Genomic DNA, 14,502 nt, shown 5'->3' on the forward strand with positions numbered 1-14,502 from the left:
TGGCGTTGATTTGGAGACAGAGAGAAAAAAAAAAAGTGATCTTGTCATTACCAAGAACTGTTAAGCCTCCAGGATTGTGAGCTTTCTGGAGGATTGTTCCTTTCTTTTTATCCATATTGTGTCAACGTGTATGCAGTGACATATATTTACTTGAAGGTTTTCAAAAAGGTCACTCACAGCCTTCTCACCTTAAGTTGTCATCTGTTTCCTAAAAAGCATCTCCCCTCCAGGCTCCTCACATCCCCACTGGCTCCCTCCACCCCTCTATGCCCTGGATGTCACACGGGGTTCTCTCGCATGAGAAAGAACCAGTTTCTTTGTACGGGAATTCTCACTGCAGCGCCTAAGCATTTGAACCTGAGTAATCTCCTTCCTTCGGGTCGAGGTCTTCCCGTGCTATCGCCCAAGTTTTCCCCACAGAGTAGGGACTGTATGGGTCCCATGTTGCCAGGTGGGTGTCAGGGATGGTGTTGCCCCAACTGAACACACAGATGCGCAACACCTTACAAATTCCGCAGAGAAGCCAGCTGCCCTTTTCCAGGTGGTGTGGGCCACGTAGAACAGCCCTTTGTTTTAGTAGTTCAAGTCCTGCTTGTTCAAATCCCCTTAAACAAGCTCCAGGACACCAAGCCACCCATCATTTCTTGCTGCTTCCTACTTGCTGTCTCTCTGTCCGCTGGGTCTGCTCTGGGTTTTGTCCATTTTCTGAGGGCCCGACCTCTCTCTCCTCCCCTGCCATCCTCAGACCTGTCTCCCCGGCTCTGCACCTGCTTCCTCTCTCCTCGCACTTCAGCTCTGTCCTGCTCCCACTGAGCTGCTCACAGGTCTCAGGTCCAGACCTGTGGGCTGCGGGGCTCCACCCACTCCTGTTCAGCATGCTTCTCACACCCATCAGGCTCCCGCCTTCCTCCCCAGGGCTGTGCCCTTCATCGCTAGCCCGCTTGCCCCTTCCAGCTTTGCCCCTCCCAGCTTTGCCCCTAGCTCTTCCTCAGAGCCACCCCCAACTGCCCCCTGAGCCCAGCTTACCGGGCAGGGGCAGGCATGTGGCCCTGGCCCCAGGCAGCCCCCAGCAGCAGCAGCAGAGTCCAGACTGGAGGAGCCATGCGGGACCTCAGAGGCAGCTCTCAGGGGAGAGGAGGAAGGCAGAGTGAGGAGCCCAGGCCACCTTATACACCCCCGCCCCTCCTCGCTTGGCATCTTCCTGAGGATGCCATGAAAACTGGACAGAGAACACAAGAAAGCTCTGGGAAATGAAAACTATGAGGGCTGAAATTTAAAATCCAGTAGAAGAGTTAGACATTGAAATCAAGAGAAATAAAAATGAGAGCAAGAGAGAAGGAAAGAAAGAAAGAAGAGAGAGACTTGGAGGGTTGGTCCAGGAAGCCTAACATTCAACCAGAAGAGTTCAAAAAAGAAAGAACAAAGGAAAAGAAATTACTTAAGAAAAACCACAGAAGATTTCCCAGAACAGATGTATGAGTCTCTTGATTAAAAGGGGTCTGGTACGATGAATGCAAAGAGACCCATGAAAAGCATGTCATGAAATTTCAGAACATCAGGGCTGAAGAGAAGACCCTAAACACTTTCAGACAGAAGAAAGCAGGTCACATACTAAGGATCCGGAATCAGCAAGACAAGGAACTTTTCAATAGCAACCATGGATTCTATGAGGCAGTGGAACATTGTCTGCAGAATTCCAACAGAAAACCATTTCAAACCTAAAGTTCTATAGCTAGCAACAGTGTCGAAGGCGATGGAAAGATGGAGTAAAGTGAGGACTGAAAATGCTTCTTGGCAAAGAATTGAAAAAGACAAATCACAGAAGAAGACCTACAAGCTGCCAGTAAACATTGGAAAAGATGTTCTGCTTCTGGGATTTCCCTGGTGGTGCAGTGGTTAAGACTCCACGCTCCCAATGCAGGGGGCCCGGGTTCGATTCCTGGTCAGGGAAATAGATCCCATATGCATGCCGCAACTAAGAGTTTGCATGCCACAACTAAGGAGCAGATGAGCCACAATTAAGGAGCCCACATGCGGCAACTAAGGAGCCAGCAAGCCACAAGTAAGACCTGACACAACCAAATAAAAATAAATAAATAAATATTAAATAAAACATTTTTTAAATGTTCTGCTTCTGTTATAAGAAGGGAAATGCTAATCAAAACTACAACTTTCATGTTGACAACAATTTAAAAGATTGAAGCATTGAGTGTTGGCCAGGATGCAGGTAGACACACTCAAATACATTGATGCTAAGACTGCATGTTGGTGAAAACGTCTTAGAAGATAATTTGACAATGACCGTTTAACTTTCAAATGTGCTTACCTTTGACCCAGCATTACCTTTGTAGGAGTCTTCCCACAGAAATACGTGCGTATTTTCACAAAGATGTACATATCTTAAAGACGTTAATTGCAGCATCATTTACAATAGGAAAAGAAATCGAGGTTACCTAAATGTTTGCCAGGAGATGTGTGTTTGGATCGTATTCAAGGAATATTATTTCTATGAAGGAATATTATACAGGTATTAAAAAGAATGGCACTCCTCAAAAAATTGACAGGAGAATTACCATATTGCCCAGCAATTCCACTTCTGGGTATATGCCCAAAAGAATTGAAAGCAGGGACTTGAACAGATACTTGTACACCCATGTTTATAGTGGCATTATCAAAATAGCCAAAAGGTGACAGCAACCCAAGGGCCCATAGACAGATGAGTGGATAAACAAAATGTGGTATATACATACGATGGAATATTAGCCTTGAAAAGGAAGGAAATTCTGATACCTGATACAACCTGGATGAACCTTGAGGACATTATGCTAATGAAATAAGCCAGTCACAGAAGGACAAATACTGCATGATTCTATTTATATGAGGTATCTAGGATAGTCAAACTCATAGAGACAGAAAGTAGAATGGTGGGTGCCCCGGGGAAAGGGGGAATGGGGAGTTAGTGTTTCATGGGGACAGAGTTTCAGTTTGGGAAGATGAACAAGTTCTGGAGAGGGACAGTGGTAGTGGTTGCACAATATGAATGTACTTAAAGCTGCAGAACCGTGCTCTTAAAAGCAGTTAAGAAAATAAATTTCATGTTATGTATATTTTACCACAATTTTTAAAATAACATAAAAATATTACTTAATATTATGATACTGTTTATTAAAGTTCATTCCTGACTTAAAGGAAAAAAGGAATCATGGTAGATCATATATTCTGATAGTGGAAAGAGCATCTGGATGTATTATTAAGTGAAAGAGGTGAGTCACAGGAAAAAAAAAATTATAGTATGATCCCATTAATGTAAACTCCCCAAACAAAGGTACATGTTTATGTATGTGTTTTTTTTTTTTTTCTACTGAGAAACAGTTGATTTACAATGTTGTGTTAATTTCATATGCACGTGTTTTGAGTAGAGGTGTAGAGATGGAACTAGGACACACAGACAGCTGTTCATGGTGGTTCCCTCCGGGAGGGGGTGGCCGGGCTCTCCATGCATTCTGCATACTTATGCGCACGACAAAGATGTTTCCAGGCCTTCCTGTGTAACAGATGTGGTTCATTATAGGGACCTTAGTGAGAGCCATTTGAGGGGCCTGGTTGGGAGGAAATCAGACTGGAGGGTTCAAGGAGGGAGCGCAAGTTGAAGAAGGAATCCCACCAGGAGGGGACAGCATTTGGGGGCTGTTTGGCCATCTAGAGGAGACTCGGAGGGCAGGTGCCAAAGTTAGGACGAGGTAAGGCCTTTTCAAAATAAGAGAAATTTGAGCCTGTGTGAATACTCATGGGAAGGTGGGTGGGAAGAGTCCAGAAGGAAAATAGCAGGAGGGGCAAGCCAGCTCTGTGATGGGGGGCGGTGGGGGGATGCACCATGCCGATGCACATGTGGCAGCTTCTGTTTTATCTGTGAAGTAGGAGGTGAATGGAGAAGGTTCTGGTGGCAAGAAGGTCACAGGAGTGCCCCTCCCACGCGAGCTCCCTGCTGGTGCTGCCCACAGCCAGCAAGTCCCTACCTCCCAGCCCTGCCAATGCTAGCCCTCTCTCCACTGCCCACCCCTTCCCACCTTCTGCCAGGCTTGACACTTGTATCAATGTGCTTTCCTGGGGCTGGGCAGATAAGTGCTTTGCTACGGAGCAGAGCGTGGAAAAGGAGTCCGTGACTCAGGTCACTGGTGACAGGAAGGGAAGGGAGCTGGTTAGGGAAGGCTTTTGGCAAGAGGTGACACCTGAGGGGCTTTCTGAAGTATCAAGAGGGACTTCCCTGGCGGTCCAGCGGTTAAGACGCTGAGCTTCCACTGCAGGGGGCGCAGGTTCGATCCCTGGTCGGGGAACTAAGAGCCCCCATGCCATGCGGTGTGGCCAAAAAAAAAAAAATACCAAGAGATGGTAACTAGGCAAAGAAGTTGGGAAGGCACATTCCAGGAAGAGGGAATGTTCAAGCTTAGGGGGAGCATGACACTTGGAGGATAGCTGAGCATGTGTGTGTGTGTGTGTGTGTGTGTGTGTGTGTGTGTGTGTGTGTGTGTAGGCAGGGGCCCTGTCTTGGAGGACCTTGAATGCCATAGCTTTGTGGAGCCACCAAAGGTCTTGAAGCAGTGGGGGTGACTTGATTCCACTTGCATTTTCAAAAGGCTGCACCAGCATCCCCAGGTGGATATGGATCAAGGAGGGGCTGGGCAGAGCTAGGGAGATGGGAGAGGAGGTTGTGGAAGGTGAGAGATGGGAGGGGCCGATGGACGCTGATGTCAAGGTAGCGGGAGTGGGGATGCAAGTGGATCGAGAGCTTTCCAGGAGCCGGAAACAGCAATTCTTGCCCGCTCACCTAACTGAATCTCATGTTCTTCCTCTTTTTTAAAAAAATGTATTTTATTGAAGTATAGTTGATTTACAATGTTGTGTTAATTTCTGCTGTACAGCAAAGTGATTCAGTTGTACATATATATATCCTTTTTTATATTCTTTTCCATTATGGTTTTTCACAGGCTATTGAATATAGTTCCCTGTGCTATACAGTAGGACCTTGTTGTTTATCCATCCTATATATAATAGTTTGCATCTGCTACTTCCAAACTCCCACTCCATTCCTCCCCCACCCCCCTCCCCCTTGGCAACCACAAGTCTGTTCTCTATATCTGTGAGTCTGTTTCACTTGTTTTTGTTTCATAGATAAGTTCATTTGTGTCAAATTTTAGATTCTACATATAAATGATATCATATGGTATTTGTCTTTCTTTCTTTTTAAAAAATATTTATTTATTTAGCTGTGCCGGGTCTTTAGTTGCAGCATGCGGGATCTTTTAGTTGCGGCATGCAGGATCTAGTTCCCTGACTAGAGATTGAACCTAGGCCCCCTGCCTTGGAGTCTTAACCACTGGACCACCAGGGAAGTCCCTGTCTTTCTCTTTCTGACTTACTTCACTTGGCATGATAATCTCTAGGTCCATCCATGTTGCTGCAAATGACATTATTTCATTCTTTTTTATGGCTGAGTAGTATTCCATTGTATATATGTACCACATCTTCTTTATTCATGCATCTGTCGGTGGACATTTAAGTGCTTTCCATGTCTTGGCTATTGTGAATAATGCTGCTATGAACATAGGAGCACATGTATCTTTTTGAATTATAGTTTTGTCCAGATATATGCCCAGGAGTGGGATTGCTGGATCATACGGCAACTCTATTTTTAGTTTTTTGAGGAACCTCCATACTGTTTTTCATAATGGCTGCACCAGTTTACATTCCCACCAACAGTGTAGGAGGGTTCCCTTTTCTCCCCATCCTCTCCAGCATCTGCTATTTGTAGATTTTTTTGATGATGGCCATTCTGACCGGTGTGAGGTGATACGTCATTGTAATTTTGATTTGCATTTCTCTAATAATTAGCTATGTTGAGCATATTTTCATGTGCCTGTTTCATGTGCCAATCTCACGTTCTCTTCATCGCAAAATTCTTGTCCTCATTTTCCGCATGTGGAAACTGAGCTCTAGAGAAATGATGTCAATTGCCCAGCAGAAGGGCATGGTGCTGACGGTCCCTACGTGGTGTCCTGCCAAGTCCCATGGTTCCCTGAAGTGCATCCAAATGGGGGCGGGGTCCCATCCCAGCCAGAGCAGATCTGCCTTTATCAGTTTCATCAATAGCAAGTCTACATGAGAATGCAGCTAAGAGGGTGGTTTTGCCGCTTTTTAAAAACAGCACTGACGCTTGCTCATGGCTCTATCTTGGCTGGTGGGCTGGCCTGGCAGCAAGCTGAACTATCGTGAATCCAGAGTTCCTGTATCCCACACCCAGGTGTTCCTAGAGATCTTCAGTTTCATTCCCTTTACTTTGGCAGCCCCCGTCCCTACTATCAAATCTATGCCCAGGGTGCCTGGCCTTGGCCCCTGACATGTGACAGGGTTGTCTGGGCCAGCCATTCTCATGAGCTGTCAGGGAGGGGCCGGTGCTGTCATGCCCCAGGTGTTGGAGCGGGAAGTCCCCACCCCCTTCGGAGTCCTGGGGACTCCTTCTGCCCAAGTGAGCACCCACAGAGCCCACGCAAGGGTCAACCCCTAAAAAGAGAGATCCTCTGCCCCTTTGTATCAAAGCCGGGGGTATAAAGGATGCCCAGCCCAAACCCCGATCTCCCCTTCCTCCAGAGCAGGTTAGGAGAGCATTCAACAGAGGGACAGAGCCAGGAAAGGGTTAACCCAGGGAAGAGCAGCAGAAGCCAATTGATCCCCAGCCCCTCCAGGTTAGGCAATAAGTCCTCTGAAGGCTGCTCTTGCTGACCTCCCTCTGGCGCCGCAGAGCTGGCCGGTCACAGCTTCCAGCCTGTCTGGGGGTGGGGGGTTGGTGCTCAGGCAGGACAGGAGGGAATGTGGTGTGGGAGGGAACCACGGGCTCTGCCTTTTGGGGAGTCCGGAACGGGCGAGGCCCCAGAGGCTTTGTCACCTGACAAGACTGGCAAGAATAGGTGTGAGAGGGACCCTGGGATGTGGAAGAACCTGGGAATCACTCCAGGAAACTGCAGCCAGTCCTGGCTTCCCTGTGTGTCCTTGGGCACTTTGCTCATCTGCTCTGGGCTTCAGTTTCCTCATCTGTAAGATAGAGAGACCAGCACAGCTAAGGTTTTTTAAAAACCAGAAATTGTGTGTGGGTGGTATAATTTTTTTAATAACTCATTTTTTAGAATCGAGGAGGGAGTTTATAGACATTTGGGCATGACTCACATAGGCTGGGAAACCATCCTGCTATCTGTTTTTCTGTTGCCAATAATCTTTTATAATGTCACAGTTTTATGATGGAATTTTAAGAGGAATGAGCCTTGACCAGCTGGAAATGATGTAGTTAACCTTCAGCCTAGATTCCAGTGTCTGAGAGGCCTCATTTAGCTAACTCAGCTGTAGCAACAATCACCTACTGTGGGAGACCAGTAGACTGAGTAGTCCCAGGAGAATCCCAGGTGGCCGGCCTGGAGGCTGGGGTCAGGCGGATGCATTGGTCAGCCTGATGCTCAGGCCCAGGAAGAGCGTTCGGGCCAGTGGTACCCAAAGCCAAGAGGCTGCAGTCAAGGTGGGAGCTGGCGCTGCAGGAGGCAGATGAGGTGGGCCCCAGTGCTGGGAGATTTGGTGGTGGGGAGGGTCATAGGCACTTTCTGCCTTTCCAGGGAGGAAGCGGGCACCAGGGGCAGGGGATGGAGCGGGAAAGAGTTGGTAGAGAGAAATGGATGGGACTCATGCCTCGCTGACTGAAGCTGTTTCCTCCCCTCTGTCCACTCCCTCTGCTTTCTCTTCTCCCCATGATCCTTGCTTCTAGTAGAAGAGGGACCCAGAGTCCGAGAGCCTGGCTCCCGGTCCTGACGCTTCCTCTCAGTGTCTTACGACCTGGGCCAGACCCATTCGTAATCTCTCCGGATCTCGGTTTCCTCCTCTGCAAAATGGGGAGCCTCTCCTGTCTCTGCCTCCCTCATGGGGTGAGGAGAGCAAATGTGAGGCTGCCCGGGAAAGCACCTTGGAAATCGCAAAGCACTCTACAAACAGAACGCATCTCCATGAAACAGTTATGTAACCCGCTGACTCAGAACCGGGCTGAGCTGGCTCCTGTCCCACCCGGAAGTCGGAAGAGCTGGCTTGGTCACTTACCTGGAGGAACTTAGTTTTAGTTTCCCTGTCTGACAAAAGAGGATGGTGCCCACTGTCCTCCTTTTTCATGGAGTGATGGTGAGAATCAGAGCAGATCGTGTAAGTGCCAGAGATCAATATGTTGTTAATCATCGTTAACAGTAGTGCAGAAGAAAGTTTACACCCCTGGCCCGCACTTGAAGAACCTGGGAAATCTGGCAACGCCCTCCTTGCATATCTGTGTCTCTTCGCAGGGACTGTGGGTGTCACCAGGTTCTTCCCATCCAGGCCCCTCGGCCCCCCACCTCTCGGGACTCAGTCACATGCCAAGCTGGCTATATCTACACCTTCATTCATGAGCACACGTCTTTTTGCCGCCAGGGGACTGCCCGCTCTAGGAGGACACTGGGCTGTGAGTGGCACAGACCGTCTTTCCAAGCTTCCTAGCACTTAGTGCAAAGGCTGGAACACAGTAGGCACTCCATAAATGTGGAATAAAGTATGTTTTAAAATTATGTTCTTAACCTACTCGCCCATCACACCTGACCCAGGTCATATACTTCAGGTTCTGTTAACTACTTTTTTTTTTTTTTAATTGAAAGCAGTAAGAAGTCTGAAACAAAGTCGAGGAATAAGGTCAGGAGGAAAAAAGATCCAGGAGATGTTTAGGCAGCACATCAGGCCGAAAGATGGACAGGACTTTGGGGTTATGAGTCCTAAATCTCAAGTTCAGGTCCCAGCTGTAACTTACTAGCTGGATTCCCTGGGCTTCAGGACAAGTCTCTTAGCTTCAGTTTGCCAGCGAGAAAGAGAGATTCCTTCTTTCCTGATTCACAGAGGTGGAGCAAGAACGGGATGGCATAACACGAATTTTTATCGAAATGCACAAGGTCAGAGTCCTCAGGGTTCTATAGCTTGTAGATTACTCTAGCATTTCCCAAGAAGGCCTGAAGAGGGCACTGTAGCCCAGAAGCAGGGTTGGCCAGAGGAAAATTCTCCTTGGGTCCTGCCCTTGGCTGACTCCTCCCACCACAACTTCACCCCTACCCTCTCACACACATATACTTGGCAAATACCCTGCAACCCCCCAACCTGCCCATATTCTTCCTGCTGCAGATTGCAAAACATTCCCTGCCTTGTGCATATTTGCCGGGGTGCAGGCTGACTTCTCCGTTTTGTGATATAAGTGAAAGACCGATTTCCCCCCCATGTACGATAATGGCCGGGATCGGGCATTCCTGCACAGTTCTGTGACAGCTTTTGTTGTCTGCACAGGTCTCTCTTGGGCGTTACTTTGCAGCTGAAACATTATTTCTGGGAAGGAATTTGAAATTGATTGTCAGGGGAAAGGATAAAATTAGAAGTACGAATTCCCTGGCGGTCCAGTGGTCAAGACTCTGTGCTTCCACTGCAGGGGACACGGGTTAGATCCCTGGTTGGGGGACTAAGGTCCCGCATGCGGTGTGGCCAAAAAAAAAAAAAAAAGGAAGAAGCAAGTAGGGATCAAGTGTGGAGGTTGAGTGAGTTTGTCCCGTGTCCCCCATCCCAGGGGAACTGGGAGGGCTTATGTGGCAGAAATAAGCAGAAGAGGGAAGGGGGTGAGTGCTGGGATGATGGGGGATTCCTGTCATCTTGGCCTTGGGCAAGGTATTTTACTTCTTCATCTGTACCATGGGAGTGACTGCAGTGACACTCTCCCAGGGCTGTGTGAGGAATAAAATGAGGTCATATAAATGAACTACCTGCAGTAGCTCTGGGCAGAGTGATTGATCAACGAGATGGTTGTCTGGGAAGTTGGTTCCCACTGTACCCCAATCTACTACTGCCCCTTTGGCAAGTTTCAGGGTAGAGCATTCATGGTAACCATCCCCAGGCAAGGAAAGTTCCACTGGATTTAGAGGGGGCTTGTGTGCTGAGATGGCAAAGGCTGATGCTGGGGTTGTGGCATTAGAAGAAGCGGCCACAGAGAAGAGACAGAAAATAATAAGGGTCCAGCAGGCAGCATTGGCAGCTGCCACCAACCCCCAAAGGAGCCCCTCCTCCTGGCTCCTGTGTCCTTGCCGGCAGCCGAGGCTCACTAAAGACATCATCCTGGGGACTTCCCTGGCGGTCCAGTGGTTAGGACTCTGTGCTCTCACTGCCGGGGCCCAGGTTCCATCCCTGGTTGGGGAACTAAGATCCCACAAGCCGTGCGATTCAGCCAAAAAAAAAAAAGACTTATCCTGGGCCAGATGGCAGCTGCCTACTGAGGACTAGCTTTGAATGGAGCCACCTTATTGACCAGCGTGGGCAGAGCTTGTGGCCTCAAGCCCATTGGGGTCAGGAGGTCAGACAGGCCATGCGAGGCAGCACGTAGGGCCCGGCCCCCTCCACCTCTGGTTTCCCGGACCTGCTGCCTGCTGCCAGGATGGGGGCAGAGCCAGGGAGGTAGGGGTCTCCCGGGAAAACAGAAAAGCCAAGAGCCAGGTTGCGGTTTCAGTTCTTGCCAGTGAGATTGAAAAATACACAAGACTTGGACCCAGTGAGAGCCAGGAGCCAGCCCCCATCCCATCTTCACGGCTCCCACCACCCTCCTCATCCAGCGGGCTCTGCTGTCACGGAGTCCCCATGAGACCCGGAGAATTCACGGCTTGCCCCCTAAATTCTCCAGTCCATCCTCTCCCTGCTTGCTGGGTGCAAAAGGAATTATTTGCCCTCCAGCTTGTCCCAGCATCACGGTTCTGCAGGGCACTGAGATGAGTTTCAGTGTCTCCCCTGCATGGCGCTGTCCCCAAGTTTAAGTTGAACTCTCTGAATTCCTCCTGCTTTGGAGACTCAGGCTGGCCCTGTGACATCCTTAGATCTGAGTTGAGCTCTGAACAGTTCCTCTAGCCCCTGAGATATCACCGCTGGCCCTGGAGTGTCCGTGGGACAGTCTGGCGCTGAGCTGATGGCCCATCGACAGGGGTTGGGAGTGGAGGTGCAGAAGGCATGGCACAGGCAGTGGTGGTGAGCGAGGTGGTGGACGTGCCCGGGGTGGGAGCACCGGGTCACCTGTCCCCTCTCCTGCAGGCCTCCCCTGTGTACAGCGTCAGCTTTCCCCGCAGGAAATTGGAGTAGATTCGGAAAAGTTTGCACAAAGTATCAACAGTGAATGTTCGGAGTGGGGCTGCAGAGGAGGCTGCGTCTGGAAGGGGGACGGCTTCCTTCTGCCAAGGAGAGAACAGAAGGTTACCGCTGGGGACCCCGGCAGGAGATGGAATCTGGGACAGAATTGCAGCAGGGATTCCTTGGCAGGGCCCTTCTCCCATTTTACAGAAAGGGCAAACACAAGTGCCAGGGAGGGTCCTACACGTACCTGGGCTCCCAGCGCCCGAAGCAGGGAGGTGAGGCTTCGCAGGCCGCTGACAGCTTTGTCCACGTGCAGCTGCAGGGCCTCGGATGGCTGGGACGAGTTGGCCAACAGGGCCTGGCCCTGCAGGATGGCTTCTGAGAGCAGGGCCAGGCCCTGCCAGACTTCCACAGCCTGCTGCTGGACCTAAAGGGAGCGGAGACTTGGAGTCAGCTGGCCCAAGCCAGCCCCGCCCTCCTCCCTCTCAGCAGCCCCAAGCAAACAGAAGTTTTGTTGAATGAATGAATGAATGAACAGATGAATAAATGAATGAACGCATTCCATTCAGCCCTCATCTTTGCTGCTCTGTTTCTCCTCTCTCTCTATCATCCTCCTTCCTGCCCTAGGAGGTTCCCAAAATGAGACTCCCCAAGAGGAAGGAAGACATGAACTCACCTCCATCCTCTTCCAGGCATGGAAGTTAACCTTGGTGTCTGGGACAGTGATGTTCTCACTGAAGCTGCAGCCTTCAGCACAGCCCACCTGAAATGCACGAGCCTGGAGTCAGGGGCCGCAGCGGCTCCTGCTGGCTTCGCCCCTTACCTAGCTTCCAGCTGTGCACTGGGGACTACCACTCTTATTACTTTCACTGGGGGCTCTGGCTCCCCGCTTCCACCCCTGAACCAAGTGCCAGGTTCCTGGATCTTGGGGGAGACCCTGGACCCCTGAGGGTGAGTTCTGTGGAAGGTCCTGGGGAGGGGGCCTCACCGTGGCATTTTCGGCCTCCCTGGCCTCCAGGATGTACCTCTCCAGGACTCGGCTGTCACAGATGAGTCGTGGGGGGGCGCCCAGGACTGGGAGGCCCAGAGAGAGCAGCAGCAAGGACAGCAGAAGCAGCAGGGCAGGACATTCTAGGAGAGAGAGCCGGGCGGAGCGTGAGGCCGGGACTTGCAGGAGAAGGGGTGGTTTAGACGTGCACGCTCACCCATCCCGCTGCTCTGCCCCCGCGAGTCCTCCCGACCCGAACCTTGCGAGCGCTCAGGCTCTGCCTCCTTTGCCTTCATTCAATCCCGCGGCCGCGTGCACACCCCAACCCCCAGCTACCGGCATCCACTTCTCCCGGCCAAACTTCAATCCCGGTGTGACAGAGGCTTCCCCTCTCGCAGATCCGGGCTGTTGCTCCCAGACCCAGGTATCAGCTTCCTCGTCCCCCACATAGCCGCCCCTCTTTCTCCCTGGACCCCCCAATCCTCCACCGCGTCTCCAGCTCAGATTCCGACTTTCCCGGGGACTCCCCCAGCCCGGCCGGCAGGTGAAGGCTGCCCCACCCCCCTTGCCCTTCCGGGGTCCTTGGCAAGTCGCAGGTCCTTGAACCCGGCCACCCCGGGGCCAACAGCCCCAGCGGTAAATTCCTCCTCAAACAGGGGCCGGGCGGGCGGGCGCTCCCCCGGCCGGGAGTACTCACCGCGCACCCCCATCTCCGCGCCTCGCCCGGCCCCTCAGCGACCTGGGGCTCGGCGGGTGCCCGCGCCGGGGGCCCGCATCCCGGGAAGCTCGGCGGGGCAGGGCCACCCCGCCGCCCGAAGGAGGGGGCCGCCGTCCGGGGCGCCGAGCCGGGGTCGGGGCAGAGCGCGCAGGGCCCGGGGCCAGGGTCCGGAGGACGGCGCGGCGAGGCGGCCGGCCGGGGTTGGCCCGGGGACTGTTGGCCCGGGGAACTGCGGCGGCGGCCGGGGGTCGGGGCTGTTATCAGCTGTGTGCGTGCGTGTGGGGGGTTGGGGGGGGGCTGTGTGCGTGAGGGGTCGCGGGAGGGGGGGGGCGGAGGGGTCAGAGCCGGGGGCAGGACGCCTGGGTCGGGGGCTCGCCGGGGCGGGAGCCGAGCTGCCGCAGGGGCGGGTGCGGGGCGCGGGGCTGCCCGTCGTCGGACCCCGGGGTTCCGGGAGGGGCGGCTGCGTGCGCGCAGCGGGACGGGCAGAAGGCAGTGCCATTCCGGGAAAGGCTGGGGACCCCCGACGTCCCCCCAGGGAAGGAGGCGTCCCAGTCTTGGGCGGGGACTCAGAGCTGGGACTGTCTGGGTTCTTGCGAGGCAGCTAGGGCTGGAGCCCGGAAGGTGCTGGCGGGGCAAGTCAGGGGCCTCCTTCTCAAGATCCCAGTTCTTGTTCTAGAAACCAGTGTTCTTGTTGAGGAATTTAATGGGGGCGCACAAAGCAAGAAATCTGAGGGGGTTTTCTCCCCCACTCCTCACTTTTGAGGACCCTGAAAACCCAGAAATTGAACTTTTAGGTTAGTCTGCATGGTAAAATTCTTAAGAACTCTGAAACAGAGTGAACCCCCAGAGTGATGGCACTTGGGATTGGCAGCTGAGCCTTTGTGGCTTCTAGGAAGCCCTGAGGCAGGGGGGAAGCTCCCGGGGGCAGGAGTCCAAGGCTAGCTGGCCTATCAAACCTTGGAAAGTGGCCTGAGTCCCTGAGCCTCAGTGCTCTCACCTGTCAAATGGGCCTCATGAAAGCACCAGTCCCAGCTCATGCAGCTTTCATAAAAGACAGGGATGTCCTACAAATACCGGCGGTTATTTATACGTTCATTCACTCTCTCCCCAGTCCCATGATATTAGAGATATTTTATTCATGCGTTCAGTGCCTTCTTTGTGCAAGACAGTTGACTAAGAACTTTTCAGGACAAAGAGATGTGTTGAGCCCTAAGTCCTGCCTCCTGGAGTTTGTAGCTTACAATAGAGATAAGGTGGGGACACCGAACTGTGCATGAAGACTGGATTGTGCACATTCGAGCTGTGAGAGTTTGGAAGAGGGGGAGCTCACCTCTAGCTGGGGAATCAAGGAAGATTTGATGCAGGAGGTGATAACAAGCTCAGCCTTGAAGGGTGGGTAAGATTTCAATGGGAAAAGGTGTGAGGTGGGTGCAGAGGCCGATCCAGCCAAGTGCTTGGTGGGTCAGGAGTGTTGGGGTGAAGGGTGGGGTGGGGGAGGGAGAGGTGGAGATCAGACTAGGGTGCTGGTTAGGGAGGGGTCAGGTTGTGAAGGGCCTTGAATGCCTCTCTGAAGAATTTGGATTTTGTTTGGAAAGAG

The 14,502-nt window shown here is 52.0% G+C and overlaps 2 protein-coding genes across 2 annotated transcripts in view; both read right to left on the reverse strand.

Moving 5' to 3' along the window:
- ZAN (zonadhesin) overlaps positions 1-1,103 on the reverse strand; it is a 32,045-nt gene extending 30,942 nt beyond the window's left edge. The window contains exon 1 of the mRNA XM_036827613.1: positions 1,027-1,103. Within this exon, the coding sequence (XP_036683508.1) occupies positions 1,027-1,103 (77 nt within the window). The remainder of the gene's footprint in view (positions 1-1,026) is intronic.
- Positions 1,104-10,580: 9,477 nt separating this feature from the next.
- On the reverse strand, positions 10,581-13,019 carry EPO (erythropoietin). The gene is made up of 5 exons (XM_036826375.1): positions 12,885-13,019; positions 12,188-12,330; positions 11,876-11,962; positions 11,447-11,626; positions 10,581-11,297 (listed from the first exon to the last, which is right to left on the reverse strand). The coding sequence occupies exons 1-5, from the start codon at positions 12,895-12,897 to the stop codon at positions 11,139-11,141; spliced, it is 582 nt and encodes a 193-aa protein (XP_036682270.1). The 5' UTR covers positions 12,898-13,019; the 3' UTR covers positions 10,581-11,138.
- Between the last annotated feature and the right edge of the window lie 1,483 nt (positions 13,020-14,502).

The sequence above is a fragment of the Balaenoptera musculus genome, chromosome 15, assembly GCF_009873245.2.
Source record: "Balaenoptera musculus isolate JJ_BM4_2016_0621 chromosome 15, mBalMus1.pri.v3, whole genome shotgun sequence".
Classification (NCBI taxonomy): Eukaryota; Metazoa; Chordata; class Mammalia; order Artiodactyla; family Balaenopteridae; genus Balaenoptera; species Balaenoptera musculus.